Source organism: Dasypus novemcinctus, chromosome 22 (genome assembly GCF_030445035.2).
Source record: "Dasypus novemcinctus isolate mDasNov1 chromosome 22, mDasNov1.1.hap2, whole genome shotgun sequence".
NCBI classification, from domain to species: Eukaryota; Metazoa; Chordata; class Mammalia; order Cingulata; family Dasypodidae; genus Dasypus; species Dasypus novemcinctus.
This window is the reverse complement of record NC_080694.1, coordinates 65838827-65860316: the sequence shown is the minus strand read 5'-3', so window position 1 is coordinate 65860316 and position 21490 is coordinate 65838827. Positions and strand designations below refer to the sequence as shown.

Here is a 21490-nt window from a genome sequence, read left to right as displayed (position 1 = left end):
GCCAAATACCTGTGCAAGAGCACACATGGGGAGCCAATGCCCACTCAGTGAACCAAGTACTGCACAGCAAAGTTGAGTGCCTGTGTGGTGAGCCAGTACCCGCACAAGTGAGTCACACAATAAGATGATGATGCAACAAAAGAGAGACTAAGGGAGAGTCAAGGCAAGGAGCAACAGAAACCAGGAACTGATGTGGCACAATTGACAGGGAACCTCTCTCTACATCAGATGTCCCCAGGATTGAATCCCAGTGAATCCTTAAGGAGAAAAATCAGAAGGGAAGACAAAAAGAGAAATAGATACAGAAGATCACAGAGAAAATGGACAGACAGCAAAAACAGCAGGGTGGGGAGAAAAGGGAGGAGAATGAGGAGGGGGAGGGGGAGGGGAAAAGAAGGGATGCTGGATATTTTTCAGTTGCCTTTTGTGCATTATTTGTGATGATCATTGCTCAATTAATGTAGCAAAATATTTTCATCAATTGATCCTTATTTTGAACCACCCTTGCATGGCATGTACCATTAGGTGGTAACTCAGAATGCCAGAAAGGACAATTAACAACAGAAATTGTACACAGATAGATAGATGTACACACACAAACATGCCACCTTCCACTTGAATGACTTCCTCAAAAATTATTTGTAATTCAGTACTGACAACAATGAATTTTATCAATTTTTGTTTATCTAAAACAGGGGTTCTTAAACTTTTTTTTCCCCACAGACCCCTTTGCCAGTCAGGGGTAAACCACAGACCCCTAAGTTGATACTATCCTGTTATTATTTAATAAATATACCACACCTGCATCAACACATCCCCACAAGAATTTTTTCTTTTTAATTCAAACTCATGGACCCCTTGTTAAGAATCCCTTATCTACAAGATCCTTTACAGTATAATTTTAACAATATTGATTTTCTAATCCATTAGCAAGGTCTTCCCCTGCATATCTTTAGGTCTGCTTTTATTTCCATTTGCAATTTGCTTGAGTTGTCAGAGTAAAGGATTTTCATCCTTTCATTAAATTTATTTCAAAATATTCTGTTCTAATTTTAACTGAAGCTTTTAAAATATTAGAATAATTTTTAATTTACAAAAAAGTTGATGAGATAGTACAGGCAGTTACGGTTATCCTTCATCCAGTTTCCCCTGTAGTTAGTACCTAAACAAGCATTGTAATTTGTTACAATTAAGAAAGAATGCTTAGTTTATTATAATTGCTGAAACTATAGGCTTTATTTGGATTTCACCAGTTTTTCCATAAAAGTCCTTTTCTTTTGCTGTTCCAAGATTCAACACAAGAAACCACATGGTGTTAGAAAAGGATTTTACAATATTTGTAACTATTGATAAATACTTATATGTGGAGGATTTTAAAAATGTTATATTCTCATTGTCATCGCTAGTATATAGCAATAGAATTAATGTTTTTGTACTAACCTTACATTCTGTGGCTTGCTAAATCCATTTCTTTATTCTGATAACTTTGTGAAGATTTTTATGGTTTTCTAACATATATGATCATGCTGGTTGCAAATAATGACAGTTTTACTTCTTTTACTATCTTTAAGTCTTGCATTTCATTTCTTGCCTTCTTGCACTGCTTAGCATGTCTAGAAAAAGGTTAAATAAAAATGGTGTGAGTAGACCTCTTTAACTCCTTGATCTTAGGAAGAAAGCACTTAACATTTTATCATTGACTATGATGTTAGCATAGACTTTCATTGATGCCTGGAAGCACGTAGAGGAAACTGCTTCCTATTCCTCATTGACTGAGAGATTTTGTTTTGAAAGGTGTTGCATTTGACAAGTGCTTTTCTGCATCTGCAGTAATGGTGATATGGTATTTGTGCTTTATTTTATTTAATTTGGAGAAGAGAGATGAGTTGCTGATAAACCACCTTTGTGTTCCCAGCTCGTCCAGTTTGGCATGATCTATAATACTCTTTTTATTTTTAATACGTACTTTTAATATGTATTTAATATGTATTTAATACGTATTTTTAATATGTACTTTTGCATTTGGTTTGCTCCCTCACATTTGGTTTGGATTTTTAAGCCCAGGACCATGTGGCACAGTGTTCTCTACTTCTCTTTCCTTGTGATGTCTCTCTCTGGTTTTGAGTGAGGGTGATGCTGGATTCGTACATGACTTGGAAATTGTTCTTCCTTTAATATGTGAGATGCTTTGGGTAAAAATGATACTATTTCTTCATTATGTGTTTGCTACAATTTAGGAATGAGACCTTCATGGCCTGGAGTTTTCTCTATAGGAAGGTTTTCAATTACTAAGTCAATTTCTACAATTGATAAAGGCCTGAACAAAATTTTCAAGTTGTTTAGGGTAGGTTGCTGTTTCTACATCATGATCAAAGCACAATTCCTAACTGAGTTTCTAATTCAATTTGTGATATTTTTAACTTCTGAGAAGTATATTCCGTTCTTTCACAAAACAGCTGGGTCATTTTTAGTTTCCCATGTTCTGCAGGAATTTTCAAGCTAAGCATTTTCTTCTTTACGCAAAATAATTTGGGCTATGTTATACTCTACAACTTATAATCTCAATATTGAAGTTCTATGAGGCTCTCTTTATGAACTTTTACTTCTGATTCTTGATCATGTGGACTTTTTTTCTATTTCATTTATATATTTCTTGCTATGAGCTGCACTTCTTCCTTGTGAAATCATGGAAAATCTTTGACACATAGGTTAAATATGGAATTCTCTAGAGGCTCTTGTATCCATTTTCCAATTTTCAGATCACCACCAATCCAGGGTATTATACACTAAATCCATGGCTTGAAGATATTTTGTTCGCAGGTGAGGGATATTTGGACAACAAACCACAGGAGGGCTGTCTGGTGGTTATAATTCCTCAGAAACAGTTTCTTTCTCTTTCCCACCACTCAGGCCCCACCCTTGGCTAAAAGGCACGTTTCCTCAGAACTCTCTTCTTTGGGGAATGAAGCAGATTCCTTTTGTTCCTCCCTAACTGTGAGGCTATGAATCTTTGGGTTCCTAGATTTTCCAGGGTGGTGGACTGACTCCTATTTCACTTCCCACAAGAACAAGGTTTGCTATCAGCTCCTGTCTACCTCAGCATGTGAGCTAAGAAATTAAAGACATGATTTTCAGATCTGACACATGAACACAGAATAAATGCAATTTCTCTATAGATACCTTACCATATGGATATTTTAGCCGAAATGAGTTTGCTCTTTTTCTTTAATACTATTTGGATGCTTTTATATTTTACCTATAATTTTTAGTTCTCTTCAGTGGAAGATAAAGCTTTAAAGGTACACCTACCATATTACAGAAAGGTGAAATCCCCTTAACTGCCCATTAATTCCTTCCTGGTACTGGACACCAGGGTAGGTGCTGGAACATGGTCCATCTCCACCAAGGCTACTCAGTTTGGTCAGTGGCTATTGCTGATCTGTGGACCGTTTACCAGCCACAATGAGACCTAGGAGGAAACTGAGACTGAGAGCAACAAGGGAGCCTCTACAGTATTGTGTCTCAGACAGGAGACACTGAAGCAACGGAGGAACATGTATATCATGTCCTGTGTCTGCTAAAGTTTGTTGACCAGCTGCTGGTGACCAGACTTTGAATAGCACAGTGTCTAAACCTGGGGGTATAATAGACTCTGATGGGGCCACATAAAACCTATAAAGGTTATGGGTCCTCTCCACAGAAATGTGTGCATGGGCAAGGAAATATAAAAGTTATATGAAATGCCAGTGCACAAAGGATCCTCTGAAGTCTTAGAAAGCTGGGTTTTTTATTGTTACCATGAGAAAAGGCTGCTAGGACTGTCCTCAGAGGTGCAGATCTCCCTCCCTTCCCCTCTACCCCGTGAGTACAGCACAATTTCAACTCCCTCCAAGACAAGAGCAATCCAGGCTAAGACCCCACTGCCCACCTGTGGATCTACACTAGGGTCTGCTCTACAAATCCATGGGCTTGGGCTGCAGCCAGCATTGGGGTCAGGGGAGCTGGTAAGGGCAGAGAGGAGGGCAGGCAGCAGAGAACGACCAAACCACCAGGAGCTAAATAAAGTCTAAACTGTCAATCATCCTCAATGTCTAGCCCACGGTGAAAGAGCCCCAACTGGACACAGGCCTGTCCACCCTCAGCTCCTCACAGCAACATTCAGCACAGCAGACACTCTAGTTCTGGAAGGTTCTCAGGGAAATTTATTTCCTCTTCCTTGTTTAAGAATCTTCCTCTCCATCAATTCATTCCTCAGTCCCACGTAATAGCAAGAATTTGTAAAAGCAAAATAATCCTAGGTTCTCATTTTCAAGGGAAGCAGGAAGGGGCAGCTCAGGGCACCATGAAGTAAGACAGGGTTGTGGACGCTCCACACCCAGCTCTCCAGAGCAGGATGGTTGGTCGGGGCAGGAAACACAGGTCACTGTGGGGGACGTGGGGGACAGGGGGCGAGCTACCTCCCCATCCTCCAGGATACAACAGGAATGCAGACATTCAGATGCCAGCTGAGGAAGGAAAATCTTCACATCCAAAGGAAGGGGGTCTTGAAGTCACATGAGGGGTGTGAACAGCTCTTGAATCTCTCCATCCCCCACGAGGCAGCTTTGTCACGCTACAGAAGAAAACAATCAAGAGCATCTTCAGGTCATCTCTGTAAATGCTGACGTCATGACCAGCCCTCCACAGTCCTCATGTCCCTGTCCAAGAAATCCCCAGGACCCAGGCATGTCCTCTGAGCCCAACCCCTCTCCCCTTTCAGACTCCAGGGTCTCAATTCTAGAAGCCTCGAGAGACATATCAGAGCCCTGGGCACTGTTGCTGGCTGGAGAGGAACAAACACAGCGTCTGGTCAGAGCCACAGGGAGACATGAGTCAAGGAGTGATGGGGGTAAGCTGCCCCGTGGGCTCTGTCTATACTCCCCAAAGCCTCAGATCAGCCTTGACCCTCCACACCACCTCTCCCTCTGTCCCCCACTTACAAGCAGCCTAAATGTAGCTCCCTCCTTTCCCACCTGTGGAAAAACAACTAGTGAGTCCAGGACATGAGGTCCTGAGAACTAGTCCTGGATCCAGGGAAGATTACAGAACCGTGACTGCAGACCTGGGGCAGGATCAGGAAACATGAGGTGGGGGATGTGTGGGGCTGGACCTTCTGCCCTCCTGGAGGTCTGCCCTCAGCAGCCCCTTCCCTCTGACTGCTGGGAACAGGGGCCTCCACGTCATCACTGGGGCATTGTCCTACTTCTCTCACAGGTTTATAAAGTAAGTGTAGTATCAGGCCCAGACTGGATGGGCACGTGTGTGAGGAGGGGCTTCACGGTACCAGGAAGGGGCAGGGCACACAGCTACCTGGGCTGGAAACCCCCCTGGACAAGAAACCTCAGACCTGCCCCTCCCCACCTTAGCTCTTCCTCCTCCAGATCAGAACTGCAGCCACCACGGACACTCCAAGGATGACCAGGGGAACCGCGATTCCCACGATGAGCATGGTGGGTTGGGAAAGCGGCTCTGAGAAGGGGGAAAGGTCAGAGGCCCTGACCCCAGGCTCAGCCCTGACCCTGCTGGAGGAGCTCAGAAGGGCTCCTGCTTCCCTAGAAGAAGCCCCCACCTCATCCCACTTACCCCATCTCAGGGTGAGGGGCTCGGGCAGCCCCTCGTGCAGCACGTGGCACGTGTATCTCTCTTCCTCCCCAGAAGGCACCTCCACAGCCGCCCACTTCTGGAAGGTTCCATCCCCCGCAGGCCTGGTCTCCACAAACTCCATGTCCTGGGTCTGGTCCTCCCCGTCCCGCTGCCAGGTCAGCGTGATTTCCGCGGGGTAGAAGCCCAGGGCCCAGCACCTCAGGGTGACCCCACGGTCAGAGAGGGGGTGGCTGGTCACGTGTGTCTTAGGGGGGTCTGCGGGAAGGTCAGAAACTTCAGGAACTTTCCATTTCTCTCCTGGCCATTCTAGCAGCGCTCATGTGACCACCAGGAATGGACAGGACATCTGGGGTTGGGGGGCGCCCAGCCACCCTGTACCTTTGCGCAGCAGCGTCTCCTTCCCGCTCTCCAGGTATCTCTGCAGATCCTCCAAGCATTCACCCTCCAGGCAGGCTCTGTGCTCCTCTGCAACCCCGGTCTCCTCCAACTTGGGCCGGGTGATCTGAGCCGTCGTGTCCGCCGCCGTCCAGGAGCGCAGGTCCTTGGTGAGGGCGATGTAGTCGGCGCCGTCGTAGGCGTGTAGTTCGTACCCGCGGAGGAGGCGCCCGTCGGGGCCCATGTCGCATCCAGATAAAATCTGGTAGGTGTGAGACCCTGGTCCCGGCCCCACGATCAGCCCAGCCTTCCAGGCCCCGCCCACGACAGGCGCCACCGTTGGCTCCGCCCCGCGTTTTACTCTACCTGCCTCCCCGCACACCTGTTTGTCCCGCCCCCAACGGCGCTGACTGGTCGGGGCCCCTCCCGCTCCCGGGTGGGGGGTGCCGGGTCCCGCGGCCTGGGGGTGCAATGGGGACCCGAGACTCGGGGCCACCCCGGCCCATCCTGGGGATCCCGGTCGTGCGCAGACCCCGGGCCCCGAGGCTCACCGGCCGCGCTCTTGTTGTAGGAGCCGCTCAGGTTGCTCAGTTTCGCCCGTAACTGCAGCGCGGAGGCATTACATTTTGTCGTCTCCTGCTCCCAATACTCGGGCCTGTCCTGCTCCACCCACGGCGCCAGCGGCTCCAACCGCGGACTCTCCGCGTCGCTGTCGAACCGCACGATCTGCGTGTCGTCCACGTAGCCCACGGCGATGAAGTGGGAATCGTTGCGCTCCGGCCGGGACACGACGGTTTTGAAATACCTGAGGGAGTGGGAGCCTGGGGGGGACAGAAAAGGGGCGGGGGTCAGCGTGGGGGTCAGCGAGGGGACGGGGTCAGCGTGGGAGGACGCGGCTTCCGAGGTCCTGCCCTCCCGGAGGTCTCTTTACCCACCCTCCCCGGGGGCGGCGCCTCCCGACCCCGCACTCACCCGCCCGGGCCTGGGTCAGGGCCAGGGCCCCCGAGAGCAGCAGGAGGAGGGTCCCCGGCGCCATGGCCGGATCCCCGGGTCTGGCGGGACCTGAGTCCGGGCGTGGCGGGGCGGGCTCTGGATGGGCCGCGGGGACGGCGATTGGCTTCTCCAGAACCGGGCTACAAGGGGAGGCAGCCCTGGGCCCGCTCACGAGGGTCGGGGCAGAAGGACCTGAATCGGGCTGAAATGGAACTGCGGGGACCGGAGTCTTCCCCCTCGGCCTCCCCGCCCCACACGCCAGCCTCGGGCTGAGAGCCAAGACGGGTCCTGGTTGGGCCCGACCCCTCCCCTGCACCGAGCACTCTGTCCCCCCCTGTCAGCGAGGCCTGGTCCTGACTTCACAGCTTATGGATTAGTGAGGACTCCAAGGCGAATAGGGTGACCCCTACTGGTACTGATCATACTAGAAATCAAAATGGAATTTAAATACTAATTTCTATAGATGAGTACTTATACCCAAACTCATTACACGTTGATAACTAATTCCATAATTTAAAAAATATAATAAAAAGCAATGGATAAATTTACAGTTTGGGAAATCTTTCTCAGCAGTCTCAATAGAGCCCCCTTGGACTTTCATATCACATTCAATCTGTTAATTGAGTTTGAACGAAAGTTCTGCCTCGAATATAAATTTTGGAAAAGAGAGTATTTTCAATAGCCTTTTCAGGTCAGCATTGACGTTCATCTTCCATACTACACTAAAAGCACACGAGTGTAGTTTCTGAAGGTGAGTTGCAGTCTGAAATCTGATTTTGAATATTTCATCGTGTGACAGGGAAATCCTCAGGTCTGTCTTTGCACAATAAATGGATTTTCTACTAATGCATGAAGATTTTAAAGTAGCACACTGGCCCACTAAGCTATGTATATCTTCCAGTAAGGACACATTTCTTTACGCATTTCCAAAAGGTGAAAATTGTTACAATTAACACAGATCCCACCAGAAAATGTGTGTGTATTGGAAAGCTGTCAAGTTTAGGGTGATGGATACCAGTTTTCCAAAATTTTAATTTTCTCTTGAGAGCTTTCATTTTATCATTGGCTCAAGCCACAGGGATGAAATATTTCATATCACATTTCTCATAGGTGATTTCTGCCCAGAATACATAAAAACTCTTATAACTCAACAGTCCTCCCATGTGCTAGGGTGGAGTTCAGTCACTTGAGCCACATCTGCTTCCTCTAAGAAGTTCTTTAAATTATTCAGCGCCCATCTCAAGTACACCGTCGTATTCCCATAGGGACTCTCACAGCACGTGCTGTAGGTGAAAAGGGCTGTAATTCAGCCAAGACACTGAAGCAATTTCATCTTTGCCACCAGAAAGCCTGAGTCCAAGTTTATGTTCCATCATTGTCATTTTTGTTTTTGTTAAGCTCAATCTATTCAAAATGTAAATACAAATGAACTAGATGGACACTGAGGGAAGCAGGTGTGCCTCAAGTGATTGCTTCAGTCTACCATGTGGGATGACCTGGCTCACTTCCCGGGGCCTCCTGGTGAAGGTGTGACTTGCAGCAACCCAGGTGAGCCATGCAGCAAGATGATGATGCAACAAAAGAGAGACAAAGGGGAGAGACAAGGTGAGATGCAGCAGCAACCAGGAACTGTGGAGGCACAAGTGAAAGGGAACCTCTCTCCATATTGGAGGTCCTCGGGATCAAATCCTGGTGAATCCTAAAGGAGAAAATGAGAAGAAAGGACAAAAAGAGAAATAGATACAAAAGATCACACAGTGAATGGACACGGCAAAACAATAGGGTTGGAGGTAGGGGAAATAAAAGAAAAATAAGATCCATTAGGAGGTATGTCTAACATGGAAAAGATAGAGAGATTGTATGTTGATTATTAAGGGTTAAGTTTTTTTATTTTTTTATTTTTTTTATTGATTTTGTAAAATATTACATTAAAAAAAATATATGAGGTCCCATTCAACCTCACCACTCCCACCCCACCACTCCCCCCCCATCAACACTCACTCCCATCATCATGACACATCCATTGCACCTGGTAAGTACATCTCTGGACATCTCTGCACCCCATGGTCAATGGTCCACATCATGTCCCACACTCTCCCCCACTCCATCCAGTGGGCCCTGGGAGGACCCACAACGTCCGGTGATTGCCCCTGAAGCACCATCCAGGGCAACCCCAAGTCCCAAAGGCGCCCCCACATCTCATCTCCTCCTGCCACTCCCCACACCCATCAGCCACCATGTCCACTTTTCCCACTCTAAAGCCACCTTTTCTCTGTGGGCCTTGGATTGGCTGTGTCCGTTGCACCTCCCTGTCAAGAGGAGACTCAGATTCCACATGGATACTGGATGCAATCCCCCTGCTCTCAGTTGTAGGCACTCTAGGCTCCATGGTGTGGCGGCCGTCCTTCTTCAACTCCATCTTAGCTGAGTGAGGTAAGTCCAATAAATCAGATTGTAGGAGCTGGAGTCTGCCGAGGCTCAGGGCCCGGCCATCACACTGTCAGTCCAGATATTCAAATTCCATAAATATATCTTAAACCCCAACACCAACTGCAATTCCAGTAAAGTAGCATGAAAGTCTTATGAAAAGAGATCCCATCTGAGTCCAGTTTTATCACGCAGAAACACCAGCTCCAAAGAAGGGCCATCTGACATGGCAGTGAACCCCATCTTCCATGACCATAGAACCCGTGGGTCTCTTTAGCCCTCCAAGGAACCAGTACCTGGGGATTGTATCTACTTTATCTGTCTCTTAGACTCTGCTCAGTTGTGCATAAGGGCAATCCTTCTGACAGCCTCCAGACTCTTTTTTAGAGACTCGTAGCCATATAAACTCATTTCTCCTTTCCATTTCCCCCTTACATTAGGTCAAACAGCATTTTAAAGTCATGTTACTATATGTAGACAGGGATATTCTGCTGATCCGCATCGAACCTTCAATTCAAGGTCATTTTCCAGTTGCATCATCAGTTGGTAGTTGATAGTGATCCCTCGGTGCCAGGGAGGCTCATCCCCGGTGTCATGTCCCAGGCTGGGGGGAAGGCATTGCATTTACATGCTGAGTTTGGCTTCAAGACTGGCCACATTTGAGTAACATGAAGGCTGTCAGGAGGAAATTCCCATGCACAGTGCTGCTGTACGCCTTGTTCTTATTTCAGGCATATAGGCTTACAAGCATAGTCATTAGTAACAGGGGTTCACTGTTGGACCCTCATTCCTTCCCGGTCCTTGCTGCTGCACCTGGGGGACTGCCTCTGCTCCCCTAGGGACCATGCCAGAGTACCCCGGCTAGGAATCCAGTACCCCCCCAGCTGTAGTTTTTAATTGTTCCCACTATGAGTATATCCAAACATTACCATGCACCCTGGACATATGCCCTGTATAGCTCCCTGTCAGCCATATATCATCTGTCAATAGTATCCTATACCAGTATTCCTCCGCTGCCATTGTTGAACCACTCTGTGATCCAGAACTTCCTGAAAATTGAAGCCCAATATAATGTCAGGATCCCTTACTAGCAAAATGGCATATAGCGATGGGTTTAAAGGTTAGATATAGAATACGTGTTGACTTGAAAAAATTCTACATCCTATCCTTTTCTTTTTTTTTTCCTCTAATTATTGAACTTCTCTTCACAAGAGCCCTAGACCACAGCAATTCATATATACAATATACAGCACTCCCACACATCCACCACAAAACCTTTTCCCTTTCACAGTGATACTCTTACAACCTATTCACATCATATTTACTTAAAGTGATGTACAGAGTCTGAGACAATAGCTTTCAAACAAGGTGATATCTGTGCTTACATTGTGGTGCATACTTTAGGACACACAGTTTTCTAAATTTTTAGTTATCCTATGTTTTACATTATGGTTTACATTATCAGTCTGTCATCCCCTATATGTTTATGGTGTAATATTACATGTTTTATATCCATCCTTGTGTACTCTCACGAAACTCCTCTCTTACCCCACATTTACCTTGGTTCCACACATTTAACATCCATTTTCCCATCCGCTTGGTGCCCACAGTGACAGCCAACCTCCGTTTCCCGAGGAGCCACGTCCAGAGATACTTGCAACAGTGTTCAGGGCCTAACTTGCTCAACTGTCCCAATGTCCTGGGAGTCACCCTTTCTCTTGAGAGATACAGTTCCCTCTATTTGATGGCATTAGTCCTCCCCAGGATGTGGGTCCACCCCCACTCTCACTACTTGGGTCTCTACCCAATGGTACCACCCACTCTGGCAAAATGAGCATTCAGACATTCCCCAGGAGCCCGTCCCGCATCATACCATCCCCTCCGAGCATCCTAAACAGGTAACCATCTTAATTATATTTTGAGACGATTTTCTAAGCATTTTACTCTCAACCAACACCTGACACTCTCCTATGTTCGTATGCTACCCTCCCTCCCCCCACTTTTTGGGCAATATTACCCATCTGCCCATCCCCAGCCCCCCTCAAACCCACAAAGCCTAACCCAAAGGCAACCCCTTGCCCCCATTTTATCTCTTCTTTGTGTTCATACTTACCGCCAGCTCATCATAAATTCCACCCCTGCAGACGTCGGCTCACATCCTTCCTCCACCCCCTGATTTCCTGTAAGCCTATTGTTCAGTCTCTAGCTCTCTGAGGCAGCTTGCTTATTTCAAATCATTGAGTTCATGTAGTATTTGTCCTTCAATGCGTGGGTTGCTTCACTCAACATAAGGTTCTCAAGATTCATCCATGTTATCATGTGTGTTTGTAGTGTATTTGTTCTTACAGCCGAGTAGTATTCCATTGTGTGTATATACCACATTTTATTGATACACTCATCTGTTGATGGGCATTTGGGTTGATTCCAACTTTTAGCGATAGTGAACAATGCTGCTATGAAGATTGGTGTGCATATATCGGTTTGTGTCCTTGTTTTCAGTTCTGCTGGGTATATACACAGCAGTGGTATTGCTGGGTCATATGGCAAATCTATGGTTAGTTTTTTGAGAAACTGCCAAATTGTCCTCCAGAATGGTTGGATCCTTCTGCATTCCCACCAGCAGTGGATGAGTGTTCCCCTTCTTCACATCCTCTCCAGCATTGGTATTCTTCTGTTTTTTTCACAGCTGCCGATCTTATGGGTGTAAGATGGTATCTCATTGTAGTTTTGATTTGCATTTCCCAGATAGCTAGAGATTTGGAGCATTTTTTCATGTGCTTTTTAGCCATTTGTATTTCTTCTTTGGAGAAGTGTCTGTTTAAATCTTTTTCCCATTTTTTAAATGGGTTGTTTATCTTTTTATTTGCAAGATTTATGAGTTCTTTATATATGCAAGTTATAAGTTTCTTATCAGATATATGGTTGCCAAATATTTTCTCCCACTGTGTGGGCTCCTTTTTTACTTTCTTGACAAACTCCTTTGAGGTGCAGAAGGCTTTAGTTTTGAGGAAGTCCCATTTATCTATTAGTTCTTTTGCTGCTTGTGGTTTTGGTGTGATATTCATGAATCCATTTCCTATTACAAGGTCCTGTAGATGTTTCCCTACACTGCTTTCCAAGGTTTTTATGGTCTTGGCTCTTATATTTAGGTCTTTGATCCATCTTGAGTTGATTTTTGTATAAGGTGTGAGATGGTAATCCTCTTTCATTCTTCTACATATGGCTATCCAGTTCTCCAGGCACCATTTGTTGAATAGGCCACTCTCTCCCAGTTGAGAGGGTTTGGTGGCTTTATTGAATATTATATGGCTATATATGTGAGGTTTTATATCAGAGCTTTCAATTCTATTCCATTAGTCTGTGTGTCTCTCCTTATGCCAATACCATGCTGTTTTCACTATTGTAGCTTTGTAGTATGTTTTGAAGTCAGGTAGTATGATTCCTCCAATTTCGTTTTTCTTTTTCAATATGTCTTTGGCTATTCGGGGTCTCTTTCCTTTCCAAATAAATTTCATAGTTGGTTTTTCTAGTTCCTTAAAGAAGGCTGTGTTGATTTTTATTGGGATTGCATTGAATGTGTAGATCCATTTTGGTAGGATAGACATCTTAATAATATTCAGTCTTCCTATCCATGAACAAAGAATATTCTTCCATTTATTTAGGTCTTCTTTGATTTCCTTGAACAGTCTTGTATAGTTCTCAGTGTATAAGTTTTTTATCTCTTTAGTTAAATTTATTCCTAAGTATTTGATTTTTTTTTTACTATTGTGAATGGTATTTGTTTCTTGATTTCCTCCTGGTCTTGCTCATTATCGGTGTACAGAAATGCTACTGATTTTTGCGCATTGATCTTATAACCTGCGACTTTACTAAACTCATTTATGAGTTCTAGAAGCTTTGTTGTAGATCTCTCAGGGTTTTCTATGTATAGGATCATGTCATCAGCAAATAATGACATTTTGACTTCTTCCTTTCCAATTTAAATGCCTTTTATATCTGGTTTTTGCCTCAGTGCTCGAGCAAGTACTTCTAAGACAATGTTAAATAGGAGCAGAGACAATGGGCTTTCTTGTCTTGTTCCTGAGTTTAGAGGGAAGGATTTTAGGATTTCTCCATTGTAAACAATGTTGGCTGTAGGTTTTTCATGTATACTCTTTATCATGTTCAAAAAATTTCCTTGTATTCCAATCTTTTGGAGTGCTTTTATCAAGAAAGGGTGCTGTATTTTGTCAAATGTTTTTTCTGCATCTATAGATATAATCATGTGATTTTTTTCCTTCAATCTGTTTATATGGTGTATTACGTTGATTGATGTTCTTATGTTGAACCATCCTTGCATACCTGGAATAAATCCCACTTGGTCGTGGTGTATAATACATTTAATGTGTTGTTGAATACGATTAGCAAGTATTTTCTTAAGTATTTCTGCATCTAGGTTCATTAGAGAAATTGGACTGTAATTTTCCTTTCTTGTGGTGTCTTTGTTTGGCTTTGGTACTAAGGTAATGTTGGCATCATAGAAGGAGTTTGGCAATGTTCCTTCTGTTTCAATTTTTTGGAATGGATTCAGCAGGATTGGTGTTAGTTCTTTCCGGAATGTTTTGTAGAATTCACCTGTGAAGCCGTCTGGCCCTGGGCTCTTCTTATTTGGGAGATTATTAATAACTGATTCTATCTCTCTGCTTGTGATTGGTTTGTTAAGATCATCAATTTCTTCTTTTGTCAATATGGGTTGCTTATGTGTTTCTAGGAATTTGTCCATTTCCTCTAAATTGTCATTTTTGTTGGAGTATAGTTTTTCAAAGTACCCTCTTATGATAGTCTTTATTTCTGTGGGGTCAGTGGTGATATCGCCTTTCTCATTTCTTATTTTGTGTATTTGCATCTTCTCTCTCTTTTCTTTGTTAGTCTCACTAAAGGTTTGTCAATTTTGTTGATTTTCTCAAAAAACCAGCTCTTGGTCTTGTTTATCTTTTCAAGTGCTTTCTTCTTTTCTATTTCATTTAGTTCTGCTCTTATCTTTGTTATTTTCTTCCTTGTTCTTCCTGTTGGGTTACTTTGTTGTTGTTTTTCTAATTCCTTCAAATGTGCAGTTAGTTCTTCAATTTTTGCTCTTTCTTCTTTTTTGATATATGAATTTATGGCTATAAATTTCCCTCTCAGTACTGCTTTTGCTGCATCCCATAAATTTTGGTATGTTGTGTTATCATTATCATTTGTTTCAAGGTAGTCATTGATTTCTTTTGAGATTTTCTCTTTGACCCACTGTTTTTCTAAGAGTGTGCTGTTTAATTTCCAAATCGTGGTGTGAAACCTGGGCCTCTGTCCCTTGCAAATTTCCAGCTTCACTCCACTGTGGTCAGAGATATTGTTTTGTATGATTTCAATCTTTCTGAATTCATTCAGCCTGTCTTTGTTGCCTAGCATATGGTCTATCTTGGAGAATGATCCATGTGCACTTGAGAAAAATGTATATCCTGCTGTGTTTGGGTGTAATGATCTATATATGTCTATTAGATCCAGCTCCTCTAATATACTGTTCAAATGTTTTGTTTCTTTAGTGATTCTCTTTTGAGATGTTCTGTCCAAGGTAGATAGTGGTGTATTAAAATCCCCCACTATAATTGTAGATGCATCTATTGTTTCACTTAGTTTTTCCAGCATTTGCCTCACGTATTTAGAGGCACCCTTGTTAGGAGCATAAATATTTATGATTGTTTGATCTTCTTGACAGATTTTCCCTTTCACTAAAATGTAGTATCCTTCTTTGTCTCTCACAATTGTTTCACATTTAAAGTCTATTTTGTCTGATATTAATATAGCTACTCCTGCCTTTTTATGGTTATTGTTGGCTTTGGTTATTGTTGGCTTGTATGATTGTTTACCAGCCATTCACTTTCAATCTCCATGCGTCTCTGCGTCTAAGATGTGTCTCATGTAGACAGCATATGGATGGGTCATATTTCCTTATCCAATATCCCAGTCTGAATCTTTTGATAGGTGAGTTTAATCCGTTGACATTCAGTGTTATTACTTTCTATTTTTTTTTTAAACATAGCATCTTTTTTTTTTTTAAAGATTTATTTATTTATTTAATTTCCCCCCCTCCCGTGGTTTTCTGTTCTCTGTGTCTATTTGTTGCGTCTTGTTTCTTTGTCCGCTTCTGTTGTCATCAGCAGCACAGGAAGTGTGGGCGGCGCCATTCCTGGGCAGGCTGCACTTTCTTTCACGCTGGGCAGCTCTCCTTACGGATGCACTCCTTGCACATGGGGCTCCCCTACGCGTGGGACTCCCCTGCGTGGCAGGGCACTCCTTGTGCGCATCAGCACTGCACACGGGCCAGCTCCACATGGGTCAAGGAGGCCCGGGGTTTGAACCGCGGACCTCCCATGTGGTAGACGGACACCTTAACCACTGGGCCAAGTCCGTTTCCCAGTGTTATTACTTTCAAGGAATTATTTGTGTTAACCATATTTTGATTGGATTTGTGTTTGTCATATTTTGTTTGTATTTTTTTCCTTCTATTTTTGTCTTTTTTTGTTGCTCTTATACTCTCCTCCAACTCTGCCTGTCCTGTTTTTTCCTTTCTTCCTGCAGAACTCCTTTTAGAATTTCTTGAAGGGGAACTCTTTTAGTTTCTGTTTATCTGCATATATTTTGAACTCTCCATCATGTTTGAATGCTAGTTTAGCTGGATAGAGTATTCTTGGTTGGAAATTTTTTTTCCTTTAGTACCTTGACTATATCATACTACTGCCTTCTTGCCTCCATGGTTTCAGATGAGAAATCAGCACTTAATCTTATGGAGCTTCCCTTGTATGTAATGGTTTTCTTTTCTCTTGCTGCTTTTGGGATTTTCTCTTTGTCTTGAGCATTGGATAATTTGACAAGTATATGTCTTGGGGTGGGCCTGTTGGGGTTTATGACTTGTGGAGTGCGCTGTGCTTCTTGGATATGTACATCTGTCTCTTTCAGTAGATTTGGGAAGTTTTCAGCCATTATTTCCTGCAACACTCCTTCGGACCCCTTTCCCTTCTCTTCTCCTTCTGGACTGCCTATAATATGTGTGTTTGAGCGTTTTGCATTATCATTCAGGTCCCTAAGTCCTAGCTGGATTTTTTTCTATCTTTTTATCGACCCCTTCTACTATCTATTTGATTTCTGATGTACTGTCTTCCACATCACTGATTCTCTGCTCTGCCTCTTCTAGTCTGCTGATATTTGCTGCAAGTGTATTTTTGATTTCTTGAACTGTGGTGTTCATTCCCATCATATCTGTTATCTTTTTGCGTATGTCTGCAATTTCCCCTCCAAGTGTTGTCTTCATGTTGTTAACCTCTTTCATTACTTCATCAAATTTGTTGGTGATAAATGTTCTCAGATCTTTCATTGCCTGTGTGTAGTTCTGCTCCCCTTCCTGATTTTTGGTTTGTTGATTGGATTCAGCCATGTTTTCCTGATTACTGGGTTGGTTTGTAGATTTTTGTTGCTGTCTGGTCATCATTTTATCTTGACGGGTTTAATCAGTTCCTTAGCTTCTTTGTCTACTCTTGGAGATTAATTAGCTGTTGTTTTTGTGTAAGTGTTATATCTTCTCTTTGTCACTTTGTTCTTCTTATTCTAATTTCTTGTTACTGGTTAAGCTCACTTTAAAGGAAAGTATTAGTGCCGGGGAAAGGCAATTGTGTAAGCAAGGAAAAAGTGTAAAGTAGTATTGGTGATATATGTTACCAAAGCAAGAATATGAGATCTGGGAGGATGGAGGTTAGATTCATATAAATTGTGTAGAGTTATAGCAGTAGGTAGAGTACCTATTATGAGGTAGATGACTGAATATGGGAGGAATATGGTATGAGCTAAAAAGCTATTGTTTTCGTGAGAGAGGGAAAGAGAAAAGAAAGGTAATAGTTTCAAGAGTGGATAACAGACAGAAAACAAAACAAAGGTATTAGAAATTAAGAGTTAGACACTTTGTGGATCAAAGAAAGGGAGGTGGGAGGTGGAATATAGGAGAGACAGTAGATGATGGCAGATATCAAGATGTAGGGGAAAGGGGATAGTGTAGGTAGCCTAAATCAGTTCACACAGAAATGAGACAGTGGAGGATTAGAAAACCCAGCAAATGTGAGGTGTTCCCTGCTGCACCTATTGTATAATTGAGTTAAAATAAAATAAGTAGAAAATGAGAGACAAGAGGGAGAGAGAAAACAGAAAAAGAAAAGAAAAAAAAGAGAAAGAAGAGAAGAAAGGAAGAAAGAAAAAGGGGGTGGGCAAAGGGTGGGGAACAGGTAGGGGAAAGAAAAAAACAGATATACACGAACCACAATTGCAACACCAACTACAGCAACAACAACAACAACAAAATAAAACCCTAAATAACTGAATAAAAAAAAAGACTTTGGAGGATACACTGGGAAAAAAGACTAGGGGATAATGCAGTATTAGCAATCAGAACATTAAAAAAAGTAAAAAATAAGATAAAATGAAAATAAAAACAAAACAAAATTAAGCGATAAAGAAAAAACACAAGCATTGTAGGCTAGGGCATTCAAGTACCTAAGATGGACCTCAGGGCGTGATGGATTCAGGGGTGGAAAGTCTGAGATATTGAAGGCTCAAGAGGTGTGAGACTCTGGGGTGTGGGCCATCAGAGTTTAGGGGATTCAGACCCGGCAACCTCAAATCTGGTCAACAGGAACCCTAGGAGCCCCGCAGTGTAACACAGCCCTCAGGGATCCCCGCAGCTGGGTGCCAGCCCTATGGGGGAAGTCAGATTCGCAAACTCTACATTATGACTGAACCCTGCAATTCACTTACTCACTAGGGTTTGTTTATATCGTCAATTCAGCTTTTGGACAGCTCTTACCCTGTGATCCCAAAAAATGGCCACCTGAGGGCACCTCTACACTGCAGCCAATTTAATGACACAGATCCGAAGCCCGGCCCCATGGGTTGGGCTCAAGTTGGAAACGCCCCGAAAACGGGTTCCAAAACCGGAATTCCCAGGCTTCCCAAAATATTCCCCAGTCGGCTTCCAGACGTGTCCCCCTCCCTCGCCGCACCCTGTAACAACTTCCCAATTACGTCCCTTTATTGTCAACAATCTAATTCCGTTGCAGATCGGCAGCCGAGCTTGTGGGGGCGGGGCTCAAGGCGGAAGCGCTATTACTTGTGTCCGCAATCAAAAATTCCCCCGCTTCACAACAAAACACCGTCTGTCTCCCCAAATCGATCTGCAAAGGTGTCCCGTCCCATCAACCCCCCAACAGCCCACCCAAGACTCGCGAACTCCCCAGCACTGCAGAGCCACCAAAAAGCGGAGCCGCCGTGCCGGTACCGCGGCTCCACCCACCCCCAAAGAGTGCGCAACCCGTGTGCAGTCTCACCTCCGGGCAATAGAACCCAAATTATATCTTATAGACCAATCCTCTCCTTTACCTTTCCACCAAATCGATGTCCAGACACTTCCTGCCCTGCAAAAATCCCAAAAAAGCCCAGCCTCAGAGAACCTCCAGTGGCGCCCAGCCGCCTCTTCCCGGGAGAGACCACAGGGCAAGTTCACTCAGCAACCATCTTGCTTCCTCATTTGCGTGTCCATCTTTTTCTGGTCATACAGTTCCTGGAGCTCTTCTATTTTCATTCTCACCACTTTGTTCTACTCGTCCAATGCATCTTTCTTAGAGTGCAATGAATCACAGTCATCTTCTAGTTCTTTTATAGATTAAGTTTATTTGCTTCATCTTAGAGAGTTTTATTTCATTTGTTGACTTCTTCAATGTAATTCTTTAGTTCAGTGATCTGAATAAAATCTATGTTCTACCTTATCTCAATTTCATCATGGAGGTACTCTGGTAAGCCTTCATAAAATTTGAGTCTCAGCAGAAAAAATATGGTTGTTCCTGAAGATAATTTATCATTGTTGCTAATTCCACTCTGAGAAATCGATCCAAGACAAACTGCTGTACAATGAATTCTACAGCAAGTTCATGGCAGCCAAAACTGGAGACCTGGAGGCCTGCGCGGCGTCTCGGCCTGGCCCGAGCACCAGCTCACCGTGACCGGATCCCGAACACCCCGAGCTGCGAGAGGTGCCGCCGCGCCACGCCGCGTGCTGGACCAAGGGTTAAGTTTTTTGTTTTTCATTTCTTCTTCTTGTTATTAAAGTAATGAAAATTCCCTAATGTTGACTGAAGTGATGAAAGCACAACTCTGTGATAATGTCAAGTATCATTGATTGTATACTTTGGAAGGGTTATTTTATTAATATGTATCAATAAAATTGATTTTTAAAAATTTGAAAATAAAACCTCTCAACAATAAGAAAACAACCTAAGTTTTTAAAAGGAGTAAAGTCTGAGCAGACACCTCACCAAAGATACACAGGTGGCAAATAAGCACATAAAAACATGCTCAGCGTCACTGTCATTAGGGAAGAGCAGATGAAGCCACCATGAGATGCCCCTGCACACACCTGTTAGAATGGCTAAACTAAACCAAAATAAACTGGTGGGTTAGTTTCCTATTGCCGGTGGAACAAATTTTCACACCTTTGGTGGCTTTATTTAATTTAATTCCCTGCCCCACCCCAGTTTCTCGTTTGTGCTTGCTGTCTGCTTTCTGTGTCTGTTCATTTTGTGCTTTTCTTTTTTTTTTTTTTCAGGTTGTACCAGGAACTGAACCCAAGACTTCCCACATGGAAGGGAAGTGCCCAATGGCTTGAGCCACCTCTGCTCCCCAAATGGTGGCTTTAAATCACAGAAATTTATGTTCTCACCATTATGGAGGCCAGAAATCCAAAATCAATGCCCCTGGTTGGAATCAAGGTGTCGGCCAGGCCAGGCTCCCTTTGGAGGCTTGAGCAGAGAAAGAACCGATGTCTTGCCTCTTCCATTCCTGGTGGCTGCCAGCTCTCCTTGGCTTCTGGCTGCATCACTCTAACCTTAAATCCAACATTGTCAGATCTCTGCTCCATCTTCTCATCACCATCTCCTGTAAGTGTAGTGAAATCTCATCCCACTTCCCTGTTATGAGATCCATGTGATCACACCAAGGGCCCATATATGGGGATAATTCTGGCTAATCCCCCATCTCTAGATTGATTACATATGCAAAGGCTCCTTTTTGCCATATAAGGTAATATTCACAGGTTCCAGGGATTAGGATGTAGAGGTCATTGGGGTGGGGCATAGAAGGCTATTTCAGTCTGTGACGAGTGGTGACACCTGCACTGACAAGGATGTGGAGCTCCAGGAACCTGCACACCCTGCCAGTAGGAAGGCCAAAGGATACACCAAAGTGTTCAGCTGGTAGGAAGGCCAAACGGTGCATGCAGCTGGTAGGAGGGCCAAAGGGTGCACCCAGCAATGCCACGCCCAGCTGTTTGCTCATCTAATGTAAAGACTTATATTTAGGTAAAAGCCTGTGCAGAAATGTTCAAAGCATCTTCGTTAAAAACTCTCCCAAACCTGAAGGAACCACATTGTCCATCTACATGTGAGTAAATAAAACATCTGGTGGTTGGGGAGCTGGTGTAGCTCAGTGGTTTGAGCACCTGCTTCCCATGTATGAGGTTCTGGGTTCAATCTACAGTACCACATTTAAGAAATTGGTGGTAATCCATTGATCCATATTACACAATACTACTCAGCCATGAGAAGGAATGAGGTGTGAATTCATGCAACAACATGGATGAATCCTAAATGCATGTTGCTAGTGAAGGAAGCCACACTGGGAAGGCTCCACATTATTTGGTTCCATCTTCACGAAATTCTGGAAAGGAAAGAATATAGATACTGAAAGCAGATCCTGATTGTCATGACCTTGTGGAGGGGGAAGAGCTGTTTAGGTGAAGCACAAGGGAGTTTTAGGGCCCTGACACTAGTCTGTTTGGTACTGTAAGATGGATAGATGACACTGTCCATGTGTCTAAATGCATAAACCTTACAGCACCAAGAGTGAACCTTGAGTATGCAAACTTTAAAAAAAACATCCAGGCAATTGGGGAATCCCAGGATGTCTGCAGACTGTGGCAGAAGGATCCAGCTGTATTACA

The 21490-nt window shown here is 43.9% G+C and overlaps 2 protein-coding genes across 4 annotated transcripts in view; both read right to left on the bottom strand.

Annotated features, from left to right (window-relative positions):
• The window catches only part of LOC101419419 (popy Class I histocompatibility antigen, A-1 alpha chain-like), a 205203-nt gene that overhangs the window by 87041 nt on the left and 96672 nt on the right, over positions 1-21490 (bottom strand). The gene's annotated exons all lie outside the window — the stretch shown is intronic.
• LOC101415212 (saoe class I histocompatibility antigen, A alpha chain-like) lies at positions 4180-7323 on the bottom strand. Of its 3 annotated transcripts, XM_058285425.2 has the most exons (7): positions 6991-7323; positions 6570-6839; positions 6022-6297; positions 5623-5898; positions 5401-5508; positions 4980-5012; positions 4180-4612 (listed from the first exon to the last, which is right to left on the bottom strand). In XM_058285425.2, exons 1-5 carry the CDS (start codon positions 7052-7054, stop codon positions 5402-5404), a joined length of 993 nt encoding a protein of 330 aa, XP_058141408.1. In that variant the 5' UTR covers positions 7055-7323; the 3' UTR covers positions 4180-4612; positions 4980-5012; position 5401. The 3 variants fall into 3 exon arrangements, with proteins under 3 accessions (XP_058141408.1, XP_004469235.2, XP_058141409.1); XM_004469178.5 differs by lacking the exon at positions 4980-5012 and having other exon boundaries at positions 6991-7322; XM_058285426.2 differs by lacking the exons at positions 4980-5012; positions 5401-5508 and having other exon boundaries at positions 6991-7319.

What these genes read in the sequence shown, in the direction of transcription:
- LOC101415212 (XM_058285425.2), bottom strand. Translation starts at nt 7,054, where the DNA reads ATGGCGCCGGGGACCCTCCTCCTGCTGCTCTCGGGGGCCCTGGCCCTG. An exon ending in CCTGACCCAGGCCCGGGCGG is followed by an intron (nt 6,840 to 6,990) that starts GTGAGTGCGGGG and finishes TGTCCCCCCCAG; the next exon opens with GCTCCCACTCCCTCAGGTAT. An exon ending in GGAGACGCTGCTGCGCAAAG is followed by an intron (nt 5,899 to 6,021) that starts GTACAGGGTGGC and finishes ACCTTCCCGCAG; the next exon opens with ACCCCCCTAAGACACACGTG.